We start from the raw sequence: 25,392 nt of genomic DNA, 5'->3' as shown, positions 1-25,392 counted from the left end.
TGTATTTGGTGTGCACTTTGATCTTTAAAATTTTACAGACCTTTTACTTTCACAAACATCTATACTACACACTACATGAAAGGTCATTTTCGAAAAAGCATAAAATATAGGGACACTTTAATAAAATCTAATCGTTCAAAAATATTTTTATACCAACCCCCATAAAATCCTCCACCATCTCCATACCATTTTATTTTAATTTATTTTAAGTATTTTCAACGCTATCTCACGACCAATTCGTACGAATTCGTACGAGTGATAAAAAAGTGGCTAATTCGTACGAATTCGTACGACCTCACTTGTACGAATTTGTACGATTTGTCTAAACCCACGTGATGGGTAGGTTTAGGGGCGGGGTCAGGGGTAGGTCATTCGTATGAATTCATACGAATTGGCAATTCGTAAAATATGTACGATTTAGCTAAAATCGTACGAATTCGTACGAGTGAGGTCGTATGAATTCGTACGAATTAGCCACCTCGTATAATTTGTACGAATTGCCGTGAGATCAGGCTGGTATTTTAAAAGGTAAAAAATAAATAAATGAAAAATAACGTTAACATTTTATTTACAACAACTTTATTTACTACAACAACAAACAAGTAAATATTTTTAAACAAATACACTACCGTTCAAAAGTTTGGGTCAGTAAGATTTTACACTTTGACATTAAATTGATCAAAAGAGACAGTAAAAGCATTGCTAATGTGAAATATTTCACATGCTGTTCTTTTAAACTTTCTATTCAAGAACCCTGAAAAAATGTAATAGTTTCCACAGAACATTGTTAATAATAAGAAATGGTTCTGGAGCAGCAAAACAGCATATTAGAATGATTTCTGAAGGATCATGTGACACTGAAGACTGGAGTAATGATGCTGAAAATTCAGCCTTTTATTTACAGGAATAAATTACGTTTTAAGATATATTAAAATAGAAAACAGTTACTTCAAATGGTAATTATATTTCACAGTATTAGCCTACTGTTTGAACTGTATTTATTTTTGATCAAATAAATACAGCCTTGGTGTGCATAAGGGGTTTATTTTTAAAACAATAAAAAATCGACCCCAGACTTTTGAATGGTAGCATTCACAAACAAACATGAAGAACATAAAGCACACATAATCTAATATTGCTTGAGGTTGGCTTGAGAGTTATTACATTGTTTGAGAAGCTTTTATCCAAAGCCACTTGTATATCTAATTATGTAGAGCTGGAAAACCTCTCGTCTGTCTTGGTTTTGATCTATATTATTTATAGAGCCTATAACTTCAAAGATTTTTGAGAAGTGAAATGACCCAGCTATGTTGTACTAACAATTTCTTTTTAATGGGATTTTATGGATGAACACTTCTCTCTGGTTGATGAGGGAGCAAAATTCAGTGCCGCCAACCTGATTCATCCGATCTAATTCATTTCATATAATAGAGACTAGAGCATAGCTGAGTGAATATTAAGGAACGAAGTGGAAAGCCTGTCTCCAACATGTGGAAGTAAAATAGGTTCATTCAGTGAGCTTATCAAAAATAATTAACCTTAAATTAATGTGGATATGAGGGACAAGTAGGATATTCACTTTTTAAAATACAACCGGCAACTCTGTGACTTCTTTCCTTATTGTTAATGTCTTGTCTGGATGTGCGACACGACTCGGCTTGCATTAATGAATCAATTATGAGCGCGCACTGTAATTGTATTTTACATCCTCACATTTCGCTCCTTGTTCCAGTAAATTTCAGTGTGCGGACATGGCAATTACTGCGACATTCCAGAACCTCAGCATTCACATCGCTAATGAGGACTCGGGGGAGAGAGAAAGAGAGCGAGAGAGGCGGTGTGCGCGTGTGTGTGTGTGTGTGTGTATAACTCAATCAGTTTTGCAAGGCTCATAATCAAGCATCCCATTCACACCAACTGAAGGTGTCATACTGTCTGTGCCTCAGCTGTCACCACGGCGACGACTGACACCCCCCACCGGGCCCTCATACGAACCTCATCGCCTAGACAGTTACCCTGAGACCTTCCTTAACATGCCATGTGGAACCACTGTACTTTGTACAGTATAGCGGTCTGATTCTATAGCTGTAGCTGCCTGTATATTAATTAAACAGTTCGATGATTCATTTATTAACTAAAGAAACTGATCATCCTGTATTAACCCTAAAATGCATAGCTAACTTTTCTCCTCTTAAATATACTGTATATGTGGGTCAAAGTGGTCCGGCATGTATAAATATGATGCAAAGCACTGCTGATTTTGTCATTGATATGGTAATTTAATGATTTGGGCTGCCGTTTGTGGGTCAGATTTTGTCTGGGGACCCAAATGCCTTAATTAACATACCAAATATGTCATTCCAAACCTGTATGACTTTCTTTCTTCTGTAAATGAAAAAAAAAGAAGAAAATTTGAAGGATGTTTCTAGTGAACAAAATAACAACGGACCCCATTGACTTTCATTATATGGCTAAAATATCTTCTTCTGTGTTTCACAAAATGAAGAAAGTCATATAGGTTTGGAATGACATGAGGCTGAATAAATTATTTAGGAATTTTCATTTTTGGGTGAAGTTTTGAGTGCAACAGTCAGGTTCTGGAAGTAAACACTAAAGATAACCTTACGAGGATATTCAACGTTATTTGCTGATGTTAAATGCGTCAGCCCACATTATTTCAACTTAGTTTTATAACAGTTGTGTTTAACAGTGGAATTTGTGGTGAAAAACTACATTACCCATGATGCTGTACAGAAAATTCCACAAATCAGAGTCGAAACAAGCAACAGAAAAAAAAAAAAAAAAAAAGAAGATAATAATATATATATATATATATATATTTAAATCCCTATGGGAGAAATAAATGAAAAAATTCTTCTGGAACCAATTCTGCTGAAAAATTGGGCGGACACTGTCTTTAATATTGCCTATTCTCTGCCATTACATTTATAACAATAAATGACCAACATATACAATGTAAGAGTTTTAATGTAATACCTTTTAATGTGAAATAGACAAATACGAAAACTGTTAGATCACATGATCAAACACCTGTAAATTCAGAAAGTATCCATTTTCATCCAATTATATCCTTACATATCCTTACACCCAAATGAATAAATAGTATTTGAATGCACTATAGAGAGTGCAGAATCCAAAAACTGAAAGAAACAATGGCCATTACTCTGTTCCTCCCTAGCCACAGGCTTGCTGCAACATGTTGACCCATTTAAGTCCAGATACCTTGCTCTAGTGAGGAATAATATGATTTGTTCAAGGTCACCTCTTTCTTTGTCCTGCCTCGCAGACGGGTAGATGGTGAATATGTTGTTCTGGCACCGGCGCAGAGGCGCCTGTATAAGTGAAATTAACTCTGTTAGAGTCAGTCTGCATTTAGCTGAACTCCCTCTCTCCCTCATTAACTTTGAGAAGAGTAGCGTGCAGCCTCATCACAATGTGACAGCGCTCAATAGACGAAATGTCAGATGCTGTCTGGTTCTTTTCCATCAGGGGACAGTCAGACGCAGGTGAGGTTTAACACATCTGAGATGTATAAGGGCTAGACGTACAGCTGATATTACGTTTCCCCCAGCATGTTCTCATTGAGTTATTCATGAGGACAGTTGATTTGTTTTTCCTCAAGTCTGAAGGATTTGTGAGGAGTGCCTTATGTGTAGGTTTTTATTTTATTTTATTTTATTTTATTTTATTTTATTTTTTATATGGTAACCAGCTAATGATCAGCTTAGACTGGTTACTTTGTTTCGAAACACAGCTATCAGCTTAACATGGATATTGTATGCTCTATAAATATGTGGTTGTGAATAGATTTTTTTTTTTTTTTGGACTCAGCCAAGTTGGTGTATTTTAGTGTGTTAAGATCCTCTTTGTCTTGTTTTTCAAATTAAACCTCTAAAAAGCAAATGAATGTCTGTAATGGACTGTAATGATTTTTTCCTGGTGTGAAATGCTTCCTCTTGGATGTGTATCAATGCCAGCAGTGTGAGGATGTGTAACTCTTTCCCACCCCCAGTCTCAATGCTCTCTCCTCATTGTTCCCTAGTGCCTCCCCTCTTCTCTCAATTATTGATTCCTGTTGTCTGGTGCTGATGAGAATAGATCTGTTGTGTCCCATGGGGTCATGCAGTGTCATCTGACTCAGTGGGTTTTCTGTCACTTTGGGCTCTTTTTCAGGGTGGGGTTCACCGATCGATTTAGGGGCTGGTGCACGATCCACAGAGGGGTTGGTGTCCAAAACTAGGTCTTTCAGATGACCTCTATGAGCAAATTATGGTTTTGTTTTTTGTTTGGTTTGCTTTGTTGTTTTGTTTTGATTGTTTTCTTTTAATTTTGCTTGCTTTGTTTTTTGTTTTTGTTTGGTTGTGCTATTTTATGTTTGTATTGCATTGCTTTGTTGTATTGCTTTGCAAAAAGTAAGTTTTTGCTTTGGTTGTGCTTGTTTATGTTTGTGCTTTTGGTTGTGCTTTTTATGTTTGTTTTGCATTGCTTTGTTTTTTGTTTTTGTTTAGTTGTGCTTTTTATGTTTGTTTTGCATTGCTTTGTTTTTTGTTTTTGTTTGGTTGTGCTTTTTATGTTTGTTTTGCATTGCTTTGTTTTGTGAGATTTTGTTTTGTGTTTTTTTGTTTTGTTTTGTGGTTTTTATGTTTGTTTTGCATTGCTTTGTTTTGTTTTTTGTTTCTGATATTTTTGTTAGCTTTGTTTTTGTATTTTTTTTCTGATTTGGTTCAGAAAACCAAATTGTTTTGGTGTTTTCTGTTTTGTTTGTTTAATTAATGAAACAAATCTTAATCATCTCAAGTACTCATTTGAGCACGTCAGAATGTTAATGATACATAGTTGCAGTGGATAAATTGGCTAGAATTTCATGTTATTGCAAACATCTCAGAATCATCTCTTTCTGTCATTCGCTTATAGTTATTTTACTTATACTCTGTTATACTGCTTTATATTGCAAACTTTTAATTGTGATCATGTTATTTTTTTTTCATTATCATAATCATAAACAGACCGGTGTGTAGCGCAAATAGTTTTACCACTTACAGCACTTTGTTATTCTTAATTATTTACCTATAGGCTAATGAATAGAATCAGAAATCTCACATATGAAAAAAAGCTTACTTTTGTGTTGCAAAATAAGGTGGATAGGGGACATTAAGGATGTGCCCAGCCTTATAAATGTAGTCTTGAATTTGATCAACGGCCCTGTTTGTGCATATATACTACTGTTTAAGCAGAGTGTTAATGCGTAAAGGAGTACGTTTTCCTTAGTGTTTTTGTGCACAGTCTGGAATAGAGTAGATTTGACAGCACTTGGCTGTGGATCACATGCACTGTATGAATTCTTTGTGTGGTTAGATTTATGCACAGTGACGTGTATTAATGTTCACACAATTTAACACCGCATCAAATGAATTAAATTTCCCTTTTAGAAACCTGTTGGTGTATTTTTTTTTTTTTTTTTTGAGGATACAAAATTTGTTACACTTTGCCCTATCATTGTGGTTTCTAATTTGTTACAGTGTGACCTGTCATATTCATTTGGTTCCATATCAGTTTACACATAATGTTTGCTAGTCCATTGGCATCCTTATTTAGGATATGAGAGTATAACAGACCCGTTTTTTGCTGTTTCCAGGTGAATACGTGGACCGGCAGCTGTGTCGAGATGCCATCCTTCCCATGCCTGTCCTGTGTGAGGTGTCCTGCCCCAAAGACTGTGTGCTCAGTCCCTGGACTTCCTGGTCTCTGTGTTCCAACACCTGCTCAGGGAAGAACACCGAGGGCAAGCAGACCAGAGCACGCTCCATTCTGGCCTACGACTCAGGGGACGGTAGGGTTTTTACCATTATCCAACCACTTATACCCCGTTTCCACCAAAATGTTGCAGATTCTCATGTAAGAGCTGGTTCTCGGACAGGAGATTCATGAACGTCTCTTAGAACTAGATTTCCACTGAGCCGAACAATGATGTACCTTAGTATGTTACTACATATGCACATTGCAGTTATTGTTTATGAGACTTATGAGTGTAAAAACACATTTTAACATGGAAGCTATTTAATTACGCATTTGATATCACAGGCTTCTTTTGATGCAACAGTGACAAGTTAAAATTAATAAAATTCATAATAATCAGTTCATACATATTTGGGAATAATATTTTATGGTTCAAAATTTAGGGTCAGTAAGATTTTTTAAGAAAAGTTTATTGTGCTCACCAAGGCTGAATTTATATGTTAAAAAATACAGTAACATACAGTAATATTGTAAAATATTCTTACTATTTAAATGAACTATATTTATTTTAATATATTTTAAAATCTGATTTATGCCTGTGATGCAAAGCTGACTTTTTAGCATCATTACTCCAGTCTTCAGTATCACATGATCCTTCAGAAATCATTATAATATGCTGGTTTGTTGCTCAAAAACAATTATTACTATAATCAGTGTTGAAAACAGTTGTGCTCAGTAATATTTTTGTGAAAACAGTAATATTTGTTTTGATTATTTGATGAATAGAAAGTTTAAAAGAATAGCATTTATTAAAAAATAAATAAATATATATATATATATATATATATATATATATAATATTATTATTATTTATTTATTTATTTTATTTTATTTTATTTATTTATTTTTTTTTTGCAATTATTATAAGGTAAGTATTTACTTTTGGTCAATTTAATGTATCCCTATTTTCTTTAAAAAAAAAAATCTTATAACCCCAAACTTTTTCTATTTTAGCATTTTTGCCATCTTTATGCCAAACCAGACTTCATTTGGTGCAACATTAAGAAGTTTTAAAATTCATAAGCATCGATTCACACATATGATGCTTGTAAATAATATTTTATTTTAGACCCAGAGAGTTTTACTGAAAACATGTGTGACATTTTTATTCAGCAATTTTGGCAACAGGTCACAGTCGATTTTTCTGACCTTTCAATTTTCCTAGTTTACCATAAAGCATTGCTTTACTTGATGCACTATGTGCAACATGAGCTTTCTTTTCCTCAGAGCATCCGGCTGAAAAAAGTGTTTAACATTATAGACCTTTCTATGATTCATATTTTAATGAAGTATTGAATCATCTAGATGAGGTGCAAAACTAGACTGTTTTGCAAAGGTCTCTCCAAAGATTTCTGCTTCCTTAGATATAATCACTACCGTTATTTTCTACGGTTGTGGATTTATATCCATGCAGATTTTCAAGTAGACATGAGCAGATTATGAATATTTTACCGCATATACCTCCCTTATGTTAGTTTAACTTTCTTCCATGTGAGCGGCTTAAAAACGCCGCCCATAACAAGGTAATAAGGGTCTCTGAGCATTAAGTGATTCAAACCTCAGGTGAGCTCAGGCTGTAAGTGTGTATCTGATGTGTAATAGACTGATGGATAAGTGGTTGCTTTGGGCTAAAACATCTTCCTTCCCTCCACCACTCACCAGCCAGAAATCCATTTCCAAAAATATGCAGCTTGAGGGAACAGGACTTGCACTGCTGACTGAGAGCAAATCGGCTTGGTTTGCTCCATCATTTTTACGGTCATTCTAGTGCTATAATCAAAGGCAGTGTGTTTGGTGCATCTGTGGAGTGGGATTGCTTTATATATTACAGTTTTAGCACAAATATATGGCCACATTTGCGCAATGACGCGTTCTGCCCTGTGGCGAATTGTGCTACGTGCTGTGGTACTCTATTAGCCTTCAAACGATGCAGGAGACGGTGCACCGAATTGATGACAAGCGTCTGAGAAAGCAGATGTGTGCTGACAGTAGCATGAAGTTTAGTAGATCCTGTTCTGCTTGCCATCTGTCTCTGTGTGAGATTATGGTGAGAATAGCATGAAGCAATGGTCATTTCGCTGTCCATGTTGTGCATGAAGAATGAACAGGAGGAACACCTAACTGTCTCAGTGGGAATAGAAATGTACAATCCCACTCCAGTTACCTCATTTTAGTCTATGGAGTATATAGGTTGTGAGGGCCTCATAGAAAAGAGGTTCCAAGAGCTGCAAAATGGGTGCCAGGGACAATTTGAAAGAGACATTTGTTTTGGTTTTTTAGAAGAAAAAAGAAAAAAGAAAAAAAAAAAGGTTGCAAAGTAAACATGTAAACTTAAATGGATATTTCACCCAAAAAGGAAAATTCTGTCATTAATTACTCATCCTCATGTCTTTCCAAACCTGTAAGACTTTCGTTCATCTTCCGAACACAAATGAAGATATTTTTGATGAAATCGGAGAGCTTTATCTGTCCCTCACATTTGACAGCTATGCAACTACCAAAACTCGACTCGATCCCTTTATTTAATGAACGTATAGGCTTTTATTCACATTTTAACATTGATCAGCAAACAGAGAGAACAAACCTTTTGTAAAAGCTCAAACGTGCTGCGTAACACGAGAATGAACCTCATTGGTTCTTGCGGAAGCTCAAACGTGCTGCGTAACACGAGAATGAACCTCATTGGTTCTTGCGGAAGCTCAAACGTGCTGCGTAACACGAGAATGAACCTCATTGGTTCTTGCGGAAGCTCAAACGCGCTGCGTAACACGAGAATGAACCTCATTGGTTCTTGCGGAAGCTCAAACGTGCTGCGTAACGCGAGAATGAACCTCATTGGTTCTTGCGGAAGTTCAAACGCGCTGCGTAACACGAGAATGAACCTCATTGGTTCTTGAGGAAGCTCAAACGTGCCGTTTAACACGAGAATGAACCTCATTGGTTCTTGAGGAAGCTCAAACGTGCTGCGTAACACGAGAATGAACCTCATTGGTTCTTGCGGAAGCTCAAACGCGCTGCGTAACACGAGAATGAACCTCATTGGTTCTTGCGGAAGCTCAAACGTGCTGCGTAACACAAGAATGAACCTCATTGGTTCTTACTGAAGCTCAAACGTGCTGCGTAACATGAGAATGAACCTCATTGGTTCTTGCGGAAGCTCAAACGCGCTGCATAACACGAAAATGAACCTCATTGGTTCTCACACGTCAAGCGAACATGCATGAGCTTCCGTTTACCACAACTGATGTGTGAGTTGATGAATGTTTATATGTGAATAAAAGCCTAAATTAAATCTGTTCATCATATAAAGCGAAATTTGAACTAAACCACTCAATTTATATGGATAAGATATATGATCTCTTTATGAAGCTCTCAGATTTCATCAAAAAGATCTTCATTTGTTCATTTGTTCACTTGTTTCTGTAGATGAACGAAATCTTATGGGTTTGGAACGACATGCGGATTAGTAATTAATGACAGAATTTTCATTTTTGGGTGAACTATCCCTTAATTTGATTCATATTATTTGAATTAAAATCATTGTTAATATTATTAAAATAAATGCAATATGTTTGATGTAATATCGTTAACAAATTTACAGAATTTGATATTTCAATTTGCAATCGTTTGAACAGTAGTATACATCTAATGTGGAAAATATTTAAGATATGACATGGCTAGATCCATTTTATGTTCTTCATCTGACTGTAACAATTATAAAATTGTTTTTTAATGTGTTAAATTATTTGTAAACAATTTGTCAGTTTTACTTGCTACTATAATGGTTGCAACCAGTTGAGGCATAATGATGCTAAATCAAATGTTTGGTCTCAAACTCGTAAGAGGTATTTTTGGGCAGGTTGTACATAACTTGCAATTACATCATTCAGTTTTCAAGTCCATTGGTGACATGATGTGTCTGTTTAGAGAGAGGTTCACAGATCACAGACTGAGCAGTAGCACCGTTTCAGTTGCCAGTCCCTGAACCTTGTTCAGTGTCCTGGAAAAGTTCTCTCACTAGTGACAGCCTAGTGCATATCAAAAGGATAACATTTTAATGGACCGGTAAAATATTTATGATTATGCGTTTTAATGCACGGTTACATATGGAACACATATTTGCTCTTTCTAAGTGAAGGGTTTGACTATTTCAAATGCACCACTTCTTGAGGATGTCGTGTAGGCATCACTGCGTTCTACGTCAAATGAACATTAACACAAAATGAAATGTGGATGGCTGGAGCTGCAATATGAACTGCTGCTCTTAATGGTGCAAAGATGGACCAAGGACATGCAATTACTCTGAGCTGTGCACAGACTCACTTTTGTAATTGTACAAAGGATTAGTCTTCATCTGAGTCACAGGTCAATAAACAACCGGAGGGAGTGTTAATCCCCATTTGAAACAATGCGATTCTGGTGCAGCTTTTTGAAGCTCTGCTAATGCACTGCCCTGGCATGCCCTGAACCACTATGAGATGCTTTGGAAGTCAAATAAACCCTCCTTTTGTAACTCTGAAGAGTTTTTTTCTCTATTTCAGGGCCATTATGGTGGCCGTGACTAGCTGCTCACGGCAAGCGTTTTCTAATGGTTCTCACATGTCTAATGAAGTGTGTGATAATAGTCGATAACCTTTTTATAAACGAGCTACTGAAAGACTGTGTTCTGCATTGCTACAAGTCTATTTTTGGTGCTCTTGAAAAAGAAGCACTGCTTGATACATGGTTTGTCAATTTTTCTCATTCACTGGTTTACCATTTTCCCATTGATCGGTATGCGGTCGTTAAGACGCACCATTGAGGTAATGGCTGACCACTCCGTAGGGATTCTAGTGCTTTGCGTGACTGCAGGTTGTAAAGAAAACCAAGCAATGCCTGGTAAATAAATTTGGGAACAGCTCTCATCCTGACAGAAATGGTTGTGGTAGCATCACACTTAGGGCCCTATCATACATCCGGTGCAATGCGGCGCCAAGCGCAACGCAAGTGTTGTTTGCTAGTTTCAGCCTGACGCAGTTATCATTTTCTCGTCCTATGCCACGTTGTTTAAATAGCAAATGCATTTGCGCCCATTTGTGCACCCATGGGTATGCTGGTCTGAAGAGGTGTGTTCTGGCACATTGTTGGTGCGTTGCTATTTTGAGGCAACAGAAATATTGCGCAATATTTTTTTGTTATTTAAAGGTGCATTAATAATGTTTGCCTATAGGCGGGTCCACAACGTGCGTACACTTTGTCCCGTAGATGGTCTGCTCACGTGCTTTAACTTCGCGCACGAGCAGATCCGTTTCCTCGCTAGAGAAGCATTCAGTTTTTCCGCTTGCAAATTCCATCATGTAAATAGCGAAGCGCAACTGGCTTTTAAAGGGAATGGGAGATGAGACTGTGATTGGTTTATTGCACGTTACACCCACAAAACGCCCCCATTACTCAGTAAGAGAATAGAGCATCACAGTCCCGCCCACAGCCGGTGCCGGAAGTAAAAATTCAATACAATTTCTCCATTGACAGTTGGGATATAAGCCATAAAAACGTAACCATACATGGTAGAGTTAAAACCAGCTACGGCAGTACTAAGCGATTGTATATGCTCATATAACCGCCAAAAGTTCATGGGGCACTAACCTTGTTTTGAGATAAATGTCTTTTATTCGCGATGTCTTGGAGAAGTACTTCATTACCCACAATCCTAAACAATCCCACAATCCCACAGTGATGCATCTGATTGGTGGAGCTCGTGTAAACCCCGCGAAAGTTCGTGAAGACTCAAGATAAATAGAAAAAAAAAAACTGTTGCGTTTTTTTGCACGGTATCACTGATGTGACATTTGAACCGAGGAGTCTTCATATATGGTATGAGTCATATCAAGCATTTTATGATGCCACTGTCAAAACAATATTTAGCTTAGGCATACCCAGAGCCATAGAGAGCTCTTCATGCATTTACTGAACATTTGTGTAATAATTCATGGCAAGTTAATAAACTGAATATGATGCACTTTCTGGTTTGCTGACCTTCACTTTTTAATTTTCACTTGTTGTTATTAAGAAAATACATTAAATGTTATTAAAATTAAGGATGAACTATAACTTCATGAATAAAATGAGCATGGACCACAAGTGGGAAATTGTTGAGGCATTTGTCAGCAACCTGCCCGTGGGCCGCTGAAACTGATGAGCAGAACGCCGCGCGGACTGCCAGATCTGCACCCGTGAGCCGCGGACCGCCAGCCATGCTTTCCAGTCTATTTACACAATTACTACTGAAAGAACTGCTATAAACGGCACAAGAAAAAGTTTGCGTGGCTGTCGTCAGATTTTAAAGTCGCTCTAAAGGCTCTTTCGCGGTTGTGGCTTCAGTCGACTTCAGTGAGGCGCGGTGGTTTATGGGATGAGTAGTTCCTTCGCTCGGAAATGAAAATATGTACACAGTCTTGTACCTTTGACTTTTTTTGGATTTTCTCGCCGTTTTTTCACTCGAAATGATATGTTGTATGCCTATGAGTTCAGCCGTAGCTGGTTATCCTCAGACATGCTCTAAAACTCTTTAGATACGGATTTTCGAAAACGTCAATGGGAGAAATGAATGGGAAATTTACTTCCGGCACCGAAGCGCTCTCGGACTGTGGGCGGGACTGTGATGCTCTATAGGGACAACTCTTTTAGACCATGCGCCGGGTGCACCGACCATTTTTCCCGTCGTTAAACTAGCAAAAGTGGATTCGGACTCGCCCCGTGCGATTTAGACCATGCGCTTGGATCGTTAAATAGGGCCCATAGACTCATATATCAGAAGATAGATAGATGGATAGATGGATGGATGAATGGATGAATGGATGGATGGATGGATGGATGGATGGATGGATGGATGGATGGATGGATGGATAGATGGATGGATAGATAGATAGATAGATAGATAGATAGATAGATAGATAGATAGATAGATAGATAGATAGATAGATAGATAGATAGATATTGAGGAGCTGAGATAGATAGGATATTTTTTTTCCATAGGAGTAGTACATACAGTAGTAGTAACTATCCAATTTGTAATATTTGTTATAGACTCTAATTCCCTGTGCATTAAATTACAGATTTTTACTTTAAGGATAACTACAACTGTAAAATTACAATGTACAGATGTTTTTTTACAGTTTGGGTTTATGATTTAGCCAGTATTGTAACACCTGACCCTTTTATCTTCTAGGTGGGAGTCAGTGCCCCAACAGCAGTGCCTTGCAGGAGGTGCGCAACTGCAATGATCATCCCTGCACTGTGTACCACTGGCAGACGGGACCCTGGGGTCAGTGCATAGAGGACACCTCCGTCCCGTCTGCCAACAGCTCGCTCAGCCGCGCCGGAGCAGGAGTCGGCACTAATGAGGCGTTCTGCTCGGTCGGCATGCAGACGCGCAAAGTCATTTGTGTACGGGTCAATGTGGGACAGGTGCCTCCTAAAAAGTATGTGTTTTTAAATGTGTTTTTATAAATGTCATGTGTTGTTTTATTTATAGAGGACAAATGCTATGATGAATAGATACTGTATATGAATGTAATTTTATTACATCCTTTATTGGTCTGTATTGTTGTTCAATGGAAAAAAGCGGAACATAGGTGGGCTACTTATATTGTGCTAAAAGATTTATTTCTGTTTTATATATTATATTATTGAATCTTATTGGCTGAGAGCCTTTTCTAGCCATGCAATATTTTACTAATATCACATGGAAACCGTTTTACAATTTATATAACTCCATTTCACTTTGTGCTGGATCTATGCTGGCAGCATTTCTCACAGTGAGCGTCAATGGTGGAGGAGCAAATCCACAATTTTACAAATAATACTCTTATTGTATCACAGAATTGAGTTTTTGCTGTATATTATATTATATTATATTATATTATATTATATTATATTATATTATATTATATTATATTATATTATATTATATTATATTATATTATTCATACATTCATTCATTCATATTTGGTCTTTACAAAATGTAACAAAGAGCTCACTAATTGCTTATGATTTTCTCCTAATTATTAAACAGTGTTTTAAATATAATTAGATCCTCATACATTTTTTACCAATTACCTTTATTTACTGTATAAACAATATGTGTCCTCATGTGGGTCACAGACAGCCCAATTTATTTATTCATTTATTTGTATTTATTTTATTATTATCATTTGTTGGAGCAGATATTGAAGCAGATTATATTTATAAACATTTATTGTTCTATGTATATAACATGTATTCGGTTTATAAAGCTCAATCTTGAGGTCCTCCGCTTGATTTTTATTGACAGATAGAGGCTTTAAGTTAATGAGCTCTCAGTCTGTAGTTTTAAGCATCTGGACCTGGTCTTTCCCTGAAGGCGTCTACTGGGAAAATAAATGATCTGTTTATTTATTCAGTTTAATAACAGCATTATTCTGTCAGTGGCTGTGGAAACAGGGTGTGTAGCTCAGGGACCCCATGCTGGTAATGGAAATGAGTCCCGTTTTCTTCCCGGGGTTATTCATGTGCTGGGCTTTACCCACCGATCTACACATTCATATACACACGTGAGACGCATGCTGATCGTTATGGGATTTCATGTGAAAGGAGCAGGAATATTGGTGTGATGAAGGGATGGGGATTGAGAAAGAAGTGATGTATATATCAAAACATATAACAAAAACAAAACTGCAATATTAGAGGTTGAAATCACATTATTTATATTATGCTATGTATATACTTTACCTACCAAAAGTTTGTGGTCAGTAAGATTTTTTAATGTTTTAAATCTCTTATGTTCAGCAAAGCTGCATTTATTTGATTTAAAATGAAGTAAAAACTGTAATATTGTGAAATATTATTACAGTTTAAAATAAATGCTTGCTATTTTAATATATTTTAAGATGTAATTTATTCCTGTGATGCAAAGCTGAAATTTCAGCATCATTACTCCAGTCTTCAGTGTCACATGATCCTTGTAAAATGCTGATTTGCTGCTCATAAGACATTTATTATTATCAGTTTTGAAAACAGCTGCTTAATATTTTTGTGGATACCACCAAACAGTTTTTGATAAATAGAAATCAATACCATCTATTTGAAATAGAATTGTTTTGATTATGAATTACATTACATTATGAATGCCTTTACTGATACTTTTGATCAATTTAATGCATCATTGTCAAATAAAAGTATTAATTGCTGTCAAAAAAATATATATATATGTAATTACTGACCCCAATCTTTTGATATTATTTATTAAACAAAAGTAAATATATTCACAATTCTAAATCACTCTGTAACACTTGCTATTTTATCTTGCAATAGTAATACATCATTTCATAATGTCTTAATATTTGGTTTGTTTTCATTTTGCTTTAATGACAGCAGCACTCAAGCTTCATGAACAAGTTTGTATCAAAACTGAGCATCTTAAGATGAGCTTTTACACTTTTACACGTTATGTGCTTCTTCTAAACAGCATCTGAGCATCTGTTCATCCTGATTTAATGTGTTTATATGTAGGTGTCCAGAGAGTCTGCGTCCCGAGACTGTAAGACCGTGTCTTCTGCCCTGCAAGAGAGACTGTATGGTCACTCCGTACAGTGACTGGACACCCTGCCCTTCCACCTGCCAGACAGGTGCTGCTCTGCTTCTGCTTTTTAACACACACTTATATAACTGACATATACTTTAAAACTTCTGATGCATCTCTTGAACTAAATAAGAATAGAAAAATGTTTCTCAAAGGCTGAAGTTGTCTTTTATTGTTAAGAAACAGATTCTTTGTTACCATTCTTTGCACATATTTATAGATGCCTTCACCCAGTGGAGAACTTCAGTGAGAGTAACAATCACTGAATCAACTTTATTAAAAAAAGGCACTTTATATTGAAGTCATTAAACCAAAAAGCAGATGGTTGCTGTAATAAATATACATTAACATTAACATTTTCAGAGGTATTAAAGCTAAGGTTGGCTGAAAGCCTTGTTAAATGCAACACAGTCATAGAGAGACTACTGAACCGATTAGATTTAACAGTGGGATGTTGTTTTCATTATTTATTCGTGACAATTTTATACTTTCTGTCCATCCTCTTGTGTATATCCAGGTGGCAACATCAAAAAGAAGCAATCAAGGAAACGCATTATCATTCAGCTTCCGGCTAACGGGGGCCAAGACTGTCCAGAACTGCTCTTCCAGGAGAAGGAATGCGATTCCTCGTCTGTTTGTCCAGGCTACAGGTGAACACAATACCTCTGGTTGCAATTTTAGTACAGAAATTTTAAAAAACAAATCAAAAATTTTAAAAAGTGCAATTATTAATTCCTAAACTTAATAAACTTAGTATATTATTACTTTATCATCATATTACTATATTATTACAGTATGTATTAAGTTTATTATATATAATTTGTAATTTTAGTATAGAAATGTCAAAAAAATCATAAAAATATAAAATGTATATTATATTTTACATTTTGCAAATGATTTTATGAAATTTCTGTACTACAATTATTTCAAATTAAAGTTTAGGGTCTGTAAGATTTTTTTCCGAAAGAAATTAATGGTTGTATTTATTATGGATTCATTGATTCAATTGAACAGTGACTGTAAAGTGACTGTAAAGTCTTTTATAATCTTGCAAAATATTTTTTTCTTTAAATAAATTCTTTAAAAAAAAAAGAGCTCTTTCAAACTGTCTATTAATCAAAGAATCCTGAGAAAAAAAAAAAATATATATATCACGGTTTCCACAAAAATATGAAGCAGCACAACTGTTTTCAACATTGATAATAATAATAAATGTTTCTTGAGCATCAAATCAGCATATTATGATGATTTCTAAAAGGTCATGTGACACTGAAGACTCGAGTAATGATGCTGAAAATTCAGCTTTGCCATCACAGGAATAAATTACAAAACAGTTTTTTTAAATTGTAATAATGTTTTACAATATTACTGTTTTTACTGTATTTTTAACTCAAATACATGCCACCTTGGTGAACATCAATCAACATGCTTCTTACAAAAACAAATCTTACCGACCCCAAAATTCAGCTTTGCTTCACAGGAATGAATTACATCTTAAAATGTATTAAAATAGCAAGCCTTTATTTAAATTGTCATAATATTTTACAATATTAATGTTTTGACTATTTTTTTATCCTATATATATATATATATATATATAGATATATATATATATACACTCTAAAATATGCTGGGTTGTTTTAATCCTACTTTGGGTCAAATATGGACAAACCCAAATGTTGGGTTAAAAATGTAATGTAAAAATCTAACCCAACGGCTGGGTTTGTCCATATTTGACCCAAAGTTGGGTTAAAACAACCAATCAGTTTTTAGAGTGTACACGTGTATATATATACAGTACATATACACAAAAATCTAAACTGCCTTATATGTGCTATAGGTGGAAAACCCACAAGTGGCGCAGGTGTCAGTTGGTGCCCTGGATCATTCGGCAGGACAGTCCTGGAGCACAGGAGACATGTGGACCAGGACTACAGGCTAGAGGTACAGAAAAACCCTCATTATCAACTTAAAAACTGGCTACTGAGATGCAACATCTTTCAATTTTAATATAATCGTGTTGGTGCTTGTAGCAGTGCTTTACTTTGCAGCTGGGGAGATAGTTAAACGCATGCTAAATGCATGAGATCGGTATTAATTTGATCTGTGACTGAGTGTTTAGCATCAAAGGTTTGTGCAAACTCTTCTGGATTTAAACGAAATGCTCTTTAAGAGGTTCGGGAAGCTCTCTGAAGCAGTCAGAAGCTCAAGCCTTTGCTCTGACTCTCACCAGTAAACCCTCTCAGGGTTCAAATGCAGGCCATTACTGCGGTGCGATTGAAGAACATATTTGAAAACGAAAGATGAGAGTCATATGTTACATACGCCATGAGACAGTGGATTTTGCTACTATTTAAGCATTTGATTTCTCTGATAGAGATCCATTTACCGCATATGGAAGGTTCTACTGACATAAGAGCATTTTTATGTGGCTACTTTTAAATATTGTGTTAAAATTTAAGACAATTAAAAGAAAAGCGAAGTATCTTGCTTACAAAAATGATGATGTTAGCATATTTTGGTCTTTGAGTGAAATATACATTTCTTAAAGTCCCCGTGAACCGGAAGTTGCAAACGACTTTTCTGAAACGGAATAGTGAAACGGAATATTGAACAGAGGGCAGGGTTTTACTTAGCGCTCCTCCTCTCCATCTCTGCTCATAGCAGACTAACGGTTTGAGGATGAGTGGTTAAGCGTTTTCAACCCAAGCCGTCAAACCTACGTCATCAGAAAAAGACGCCATTCCAGACCGGAAGTAACTTTTCAGATTTTGATTAAAGATTACCATGGTAAAAAAATGTTTTTAGATATATTTACTTGCACGGATTAATTGTTCACCACAAGACTAGTAATATGCGCTAACAAAGTAAATAGGGTCAATTTTGATTTCATGGGGACTTTAAGTTCTTAAATGGTAAAAGCTTCTTTAGATATCAACTTCTCAGCACTGCTTACATTAACAACCATTACCCGTAACAGTATCCCTCAAAACGCCAGCATGACCGAAGAAGCAATCCAATACAATAGCTTTCACCCTCATTCAATGATATAAATCTGGATCAGTCTGGCTACTCAAGTCAATAGGCATTTAACCGCCTTCTCGTGTAATCCATCACAAGATGCTTATCTTTATTCAGTATGTGTGGCTTTATAGGTGAGTCAGGGCTGATATTTATCAGTGTTAACCCAGAGAAGTGAATTTTTTTTTCTTTGTCTGTCATCTCTTTCTTCTTTTCTCCCCCAGCCGTCTCGTGTAAGAAGTTGGATGGTGGACCTGCAGACGTTGCAGCCTGTCTCAACTTTGCGGGTCCTATGCCTCAACTCACTCAGTCCTGCCAGCTTCCATGCCAGGATGACTGCCAGCTCACCGCCTGGTCCAAATTCTCATCCTGCGCCGCTGATTGTGTGGGCGTCCGAACCAGGAAAAGGACTCTAGTTGGTAAGTGCTGGATCAGCAGGTCTAATGATAACTTCCTGATGCAAAGTCCTCATACTGGCTTTTCTCACCCACGTCGCTTTCAACAGAACTAGATTACTGTATAATGCTCGACATTAATGCAACATTCTTTCAAATGCATTTTTGTCCTTTGCATTATTATAAATATATTATACATTGCAGTAGGTAAGATTTATTTAATGTTAAGCATAAGAGCATACTAAAGTCTCTTATAAATCTAATAAAAACAGTAATGTTTGGAAATATGTGTGTATATTATAAAAGTGTATATTTTATAGTCAACTTGTGTTTAAAAAAAAATGGCTTTCATATAATCATTGTACTAAAAATTATGTTATTTATTCATTTATTAAAATGAAAGCACGCTACTTTTGAATACTATTTTTAAATGCATGTATGTATCTAAGACTTTAAATACAATTTTTTTTGATCAATTTGAAAAATGTAATCCTTATCTTTCTGCAACCCAGTTTGAAAACCCCTTCCTTTATTGATTTTCTCAACAGATTTGTTTTATCTATGTGTGTATTCTTTAAAATTCAAGAAAATCTGTCCATTGAGTCATGAGGATGATTGATTAACCTGAGGAAAACCCTCTGTGTTACAAATAGCTTTACAAAAATGCTCTCTGTTAGATGCAAATGCCTTAACCTCACCTGAACCAGAAATGTGTTTTAACCTTTAGTATAAAGTGCCATGAGAAGCTTAGCCAGTTACTTAGAGTTGAACAAAATACAGGGTGCGTGCCAAGACTTATTTGCCCTTTGGAAGACTTGCTGTAAGTCAAGCAACTTTGCAAAAGGGATTACATGAGATTAGTGCCATAGGTCTTTCAATGTGGATAAGTCCGCTTACTAATGATTAACAGATCAGTGAGTTTTGACCAAAGGAGCTAGATATCATTACAGGGTCATTTCTGTGCGTACCGTATCGTATTATTACAAAAGATTTATTCTTCTAAACATGAAAGCATTTTGAAATGGATAACATGACCTTTTAACTTTTGATCTAAGTATTGTATGTTTGTGTGATTGTACACAGGTAAAAGTAAAAAGAGAGAGCAATGTAAAAACACACAGATGTATCCTCTGAGCGAAACCCAGTACTGCCCCTGCAACAAGTACAACGCCCAGCCTGTGGGGAACTGGTCCGACTGCATCCTTCCCGAGGGTGGACGAGTAGAGGGCCTGTTGGGTATGAAAGTGCTAGGGGATATCAAGGAGTGTGGCCAGGGTTACCGGTTTCAAGCCATGGTGTGTTACGACCAGGATAACCGGCTCGTGGAGACGTCACGGTGCAACAGTCACGGTGGGTGGAAAAAAAAGATGACGAGTCATTTCTGCATCACTAGTGTCACCAAACGGAAATTCAAAAATTATTATTGCAAACAGGTTTTCTAAACACTTCCCTGTATGCCAATGGTTGGACAAACAAATAGTCCCGCCCCCAAACTCACATCATTGGTTGAGCCAGTGTTGCTGTTGTGCATACAAAGGCCGTTTCTCAATATGCATTCTTGTCTGTACTTGTGTTCTTGTGGACTTGTGAAACGTCATCAGTCGCTGCCCAAGTACTGTCCCAATACACAAGTTTGCATTTTGGCAAGAACGGTTAAAAATCCCGGAAGTGTTCTTGACACGCCCATTTTACCGAGGATGCAACGGTTGGTAACTTGTGTGAACTTGACGGCAGAAATATCCCAGCATTCATTTCGGCATTCGAGGAAGGAGAGGCAGGTCAATACAAGTCGTTTTTCTACAATTTCGTACGCTATTTCATCACTAAATTCACTTCTGAGAACATTTGATGCGAGAAATCAACTGTATAGATTTCAAATATTGGCATTTTTACGAAAATTTATGGCGAATCGAAAATGTGCTCAAACGTTTTCGGAAGTGAGAATCTCCATAAGAATAACGGCCAATAATAACGTCAATAATTCTCGTTATGTTTGGGTACTGCAGACGGCGTCTGTGCGGGGGTATTATTGCGCAATACCAGCAAGAACACATCGTCTCAAACTGTCAGCAGCGTTCTGTGTGCTCGTCACCTTGTTCATTCTTCCAAGAACAACTAGCAAGAGCGTTCTCCCCAAGAACACAAGTCCGTTCTTTGCATTCTTGGTTTTGAGAAACACCCAAACAAATAGTCCCGCCCCAAACTCACATCATTGGTTGAGCCAGTGTTGCTGTTGTGAATACAAACAAATAGTCTCGCCCCCAAACTCACATCATTGGTTGAGCCAGTGTTGCTGTTGTGAATACAAACAAATAGTCCCGCCCCCAAACTCACATCATTGGTTGAGCCAGTGTTGCTGTTGTGAATACAAACAAATAGTCCCTCCCCAAACTCACATCATTGGTTGAGCCAGTGTTGCTGTTGTGAATACAAAGAAATAGTCTCGCCCCCAAACTCACATCATTGGTTGAGCCAGTGTTGCTGTTGTGAATAAAAACAAATAGTCCCGCCCCAAACTCACATCATTGGTTGAGCCAGTGTTGCTGTTGTGAATACAAACAAATAGTCCCTCCCCAAACTCACATCATTGGTTGAGCCAGTGTTGCTGTTTTGAATACAAACAAATAGTCCCGCCCCAAACTCACATCATTGGTTGAGCCAGTGTTGCTGTTGTGAATACAAACAAATAGTCCCGCCCCAAACTCACGTCATTGGTTGAGCCTGTGTTGCTGTCGTGAAGAGTGTTTTTTGACAAAATTATCATCTTGTAAATGTAGACATTTATTTCCCCAGATTAAATGTATTGGTTTTACTCAATTAAACATTTTTTATTTTGTATTATTTATTAATTCAATTTTTTTTGCCAAAATAATAATATAATACATCTTACAAATAAATAATCTAATTTGACAAAAGTAACATTTCATATGACAATAAATGCTAAATTTAACCAAACGTTCAATTGTTTTATATTCTAGTCTGGGATAAGTATTTGGGAAAATGAAAAATTACTTCATTTCAATCATGACAACTCTGGGAATAGTTATTGAATATGGCAATGTTAATGTATTTGGTCTTGACAGACTAGATCTGCTACGCTGCTGCTGCTGTTGATTATTGCTGTTGCAGAGCAAGTATGGATTTGTTACTGCTAATAGATACACAGACACACTGCTGCATAAATAGACGTACATAAATCCTGTAACAGGTGGAGCTGGGGGAGGTGGAGGGTTTCAGAGGAACTCTGATAGAGCGCTGCAGGACTAGCTTGCAGCAAACACTGAATCAGACTATTTAAATGTTGATCAAGCAATCTCATTGGCTGCCGAATCAGCAGAGGCCAATCAGCTTGTGCCATATGGTAATGATGTGATTGCTTGCAGTCTGCAATCAGCCTGCGCCCTCTAGAGTTTCATGACTGAACTATATGTATATAATATCCTTCAATTGCATGCGTCAAACTAAAAATAGGCCTGAAATACACAAAAATCAGTTGCATCCTATTATTTGAAATGCTTTTGATTTTTCCGAATATGTTTATCTTGCCTGCCGAAATCCTTTCTTTTAGTTACCCCACCCCAGTGTACATTTACATTTTTGCATTTGGCAGACGCGACTTACATTGCATTTCAGAGTACACATTTTACATTCTTATCAGTTCTTGCTTTCCCTGGGAGTCGAACCCATGACCTTGGCGTTGGAAGCGCCAACGTTCTACTGTTTGAGCTACTAGTAAAGAAAAGTAAAGTAAAGAAAGCAAAGAGCTTGTCTTGGTGGAAAATGCACTTGTGTTTGTCTAATTCCGTCTGGGCACCTTTCACCACCTCCTGGAGCAAGGAGCTCAGAAACGAGCATTTGGCAATCCTTTCCTCTGAGCCCGAGATTAGACTGTGGCAAACTACAGCGTTAGATCAAAGCATGTGGAATGTTGTGGGCCACGCAGGAGCTCTGTGACGTTAAGGCCTATCTCTTTATGAGTCACAATCCTCTGGTATGGATTGTACGCTCTCAGCTGGAGGCCCGTGAGTGGCTCAAAGACTCGGCATCCCTAGAGTGAAGATGTGCTGACGGAGGCAGGGTGTTTCTCTCTCTCTCTCGCAGTCTCTGAGACATCCCTCGCTCCAATCAGACCTCATACCCCTCACCATTTGAAGCGTGGTTGCCATTTTGTGAGGCTGTCAGATTGACATGTTGCCCAAGGCGATTTGTGTCGGGTGGAGGGTGTTTAATCCAACTGTGAAGTTTCTTTATTAGGGATTCTGGTTCAAAAGTGTTACAGATATCTAGACTTTTTTTTTTTTTTTTTTTTTTCTCTTGGAGGAGTGTAATTTATTATTAAAACACAGACTGTGTAACACAAAAAATGTTGATGAGAATGTATGAGGAGTTTTTACCAATAAGGTAATTAACAAAATATTACAATATTTTAGTTTAATAATTTAACATTAACTATTAATTTGCTTTGATTTAAAACAATCTGTATTGTATAAAGCACTACAGTATATAAATAAAGGTGACTTGACTTGAATGTTATTTGCGTTAATTTAAGCTAATTTAACATATTAAAATTACATTTCATTTTATTAATTTGACTTTTAAAATGACATCTAATTAAAATGTACAATTACACACGATCTAAAATTAAGATTTCCCACAATCTGAGAAATTCATGTAGAAGCCTCTTTCTGCCACAGTCTCACAATTCTGATTTTATTTATCATAATTGAGTTTATATCTCACAATTCAGAGTTACTTTCTCAGGATTCCCAAGTTTATAACACACGATTTTGACTTTATTTCTCACAGTTCAGAGTTTGTAATTTTAAGTTATCATCTTATAATTCTCAGACTTTTCTTTTCTTAGACTTATGAGTAAGCATAATAAAACATAATAAAGCCAGAATTATGACATAAAAAGTTATCTTTTTTATTAAATGGCAGAAATTCAATCTTTGAATCGCATTGATTTCTAAAGTCAATTTCTGTTAAAATGATTTACTCTACCTCGGTAGTGTTTTTAAATAATCTTTATTTGAAAAACATTTCAGCAATGTAATGTAATGTAATGTAATAATATAATTATTATATTATATTATATTATATACCTGACAACCACACCCTCCAAAGGAGGCACCAGAATTTCAGAATTTTTGGTGGTGTTTTCACTGAGATATTAGCCGAAAACCACCGGGTGCGCTTCAAAATGGCGACCGCCAGGAGGCCGCCGGTGACGTCACAATATCAGAAGAAAATCGCTCGTATCTCGGCTACGCGAAGACCCAGAGAGCTCAAATTCGGGTGAGGAGGTCCCACGGGGACCCTTGCTCGAACGTGAGAGTGGCGGGCCTCGGGGACGCCCCCTACCGGATCACAGTCCGCTGGGACCCCCGACTTTGAACGGCTATAACTCGGGGACCCGGGCGAGGGTGGGCTCGTTCGAAAGGCCTCCTCTAGCACTACGGTCGATTAGAGTTTGGGGAATATTGAGCGAGGGGTTCTCGAGATATACCTTTATAAATATAAGGTATTTTCATCCACCTTTATATTTTTATATATAAAAAAACAAATCCCATCACGGAGGGCCCCTCTCTGGGCACGTGGCCAGATTGCCCGTATGGTAGATCCGGGCCAGATACCAAAGTATTATGAACCACTTGACGTGGAATGCTTAAAACCTGCTTTTTGAATAATCCTCTGACATTTTCCAGGACTTGAGCTGTTTCATGCAGCTTTCCCATCAAGAATTTCCAGAATGGAACCATGACCTTTGCAAGTTGGGATGTAAAATGAAACTTCAGCAGACCATATCAGTGCAAATGCCACAAGCTTAACCTTAACGCTGCTTTAACATAGACACTCGATGCTGTGTCACCTGTCACAATGTATTAGACCAACTCCAGTAACCAGCGTCAAAACTGCATCATGTTCGCTATTCAACTCTCTCTTACCTCTCACAGGTTACATAGAGGAAGCGTGTATCATCCCCTGTCCATCTGACTGTAAACTCAGCGAGTGGTCAAACTGGTCCCGTTGCAGCAAGTCCTGCGGCAGTGGTGTCAAAGTACGGTCCAAGTGGCTTCGGGAGAAACCTTATAATGGTGGCAGGCCGTGCCCCAAACTGGACCATGTTAATCAGGTATGCAGGGACTCTGTTATATGTGCTTGTCTTGTTTTAATGATTAATCACCGGGGTGCTGTAAATGTTTGATCAAAGGACCAAACGGAATAGCATGTTTCTTTAATGCACAGCAATAGGGTTTACTAATGTGTTCAAATAATCATGGGACATTGTTTGTGCATCATAGATTTAGATCATTAACATTTTCTAGGCTGAAACTGTGTGTATTTACACATCATTAATTGGTTTTGGAAGTGGCTAATACATGGCTTGTAACAACTTCTCTGTTTTCCACATTCCCTCTTTCATCTTCTCTCTCTCTCTTATCATGGCGGGAATCCTGCAACAGGCTCAGGTAAAAAAAAAAAATCACATTTTAAATGATTGATGATGCTGCACATCTGATTAACCAGTTATCTTTTTGAATTATATTTTTTGGATAA

At 37.0% G+C, this 25,392-nt stretch overlaps 1 protein-coding gene across 1 annotated transcript in view; it reads left to right on the top strand.

The window, feature by feature from the left end:
* thsd7aa (thrombospondin, type I, domain containing 7Aa) overlaps positions 1-25,392 on the top strand; it is a 129,034-nt gene that overhangs the window by 69,093 nt on the left and 34,549 nt on the right. Inside the window, exons 7-14 of the mRNA XM_079877811.1 lie at positions 5,657-5,851; positions 13,025-13,277; positions 15,346-15,461; positions 15,933-16,065; positions 17,256-17,359; positions 18,661-18,855; positions 19,915-20,181; positions 24,789-24,968. Coding sequence (XP_079733937.1) covers positions 5,657-5,851; positions 13,025-13,277; positions 15,346-15,461; positions 15,933-16,065; positions 17,256-17,359; positions 18,661-18,855; positions 19,915-20,181; positions 24,789-24,968 — 1,443 coding nt within the window. The remainder of the gene's footprint in view (positions 1-5,656; positions 5,852-13,024; positions 13,278-15,345; positions 15,462-15,932; positions 16,066-17,255; positions 17,360-18,660; positions 18,856-19,914; positions 20,182-24,788; positions 24,969-25,392) is intronic.

This window comes from Squalius cephalus (genome assembly GCF_949319135.1).
Source record: "Squalius cephalus genome assembly, chromosome: 8".
NCBI lineage: Eukaryota > Metazoa > Chordata > Actinopteri > Cypriniformes > Leuciscidae > Squalius > Squalius cephalus.
The sequence above is the reverse complement of the archived record's forward strand: the minus strand, read 5'-3'. Positions and strand labels throughout refer to the sequence as shown.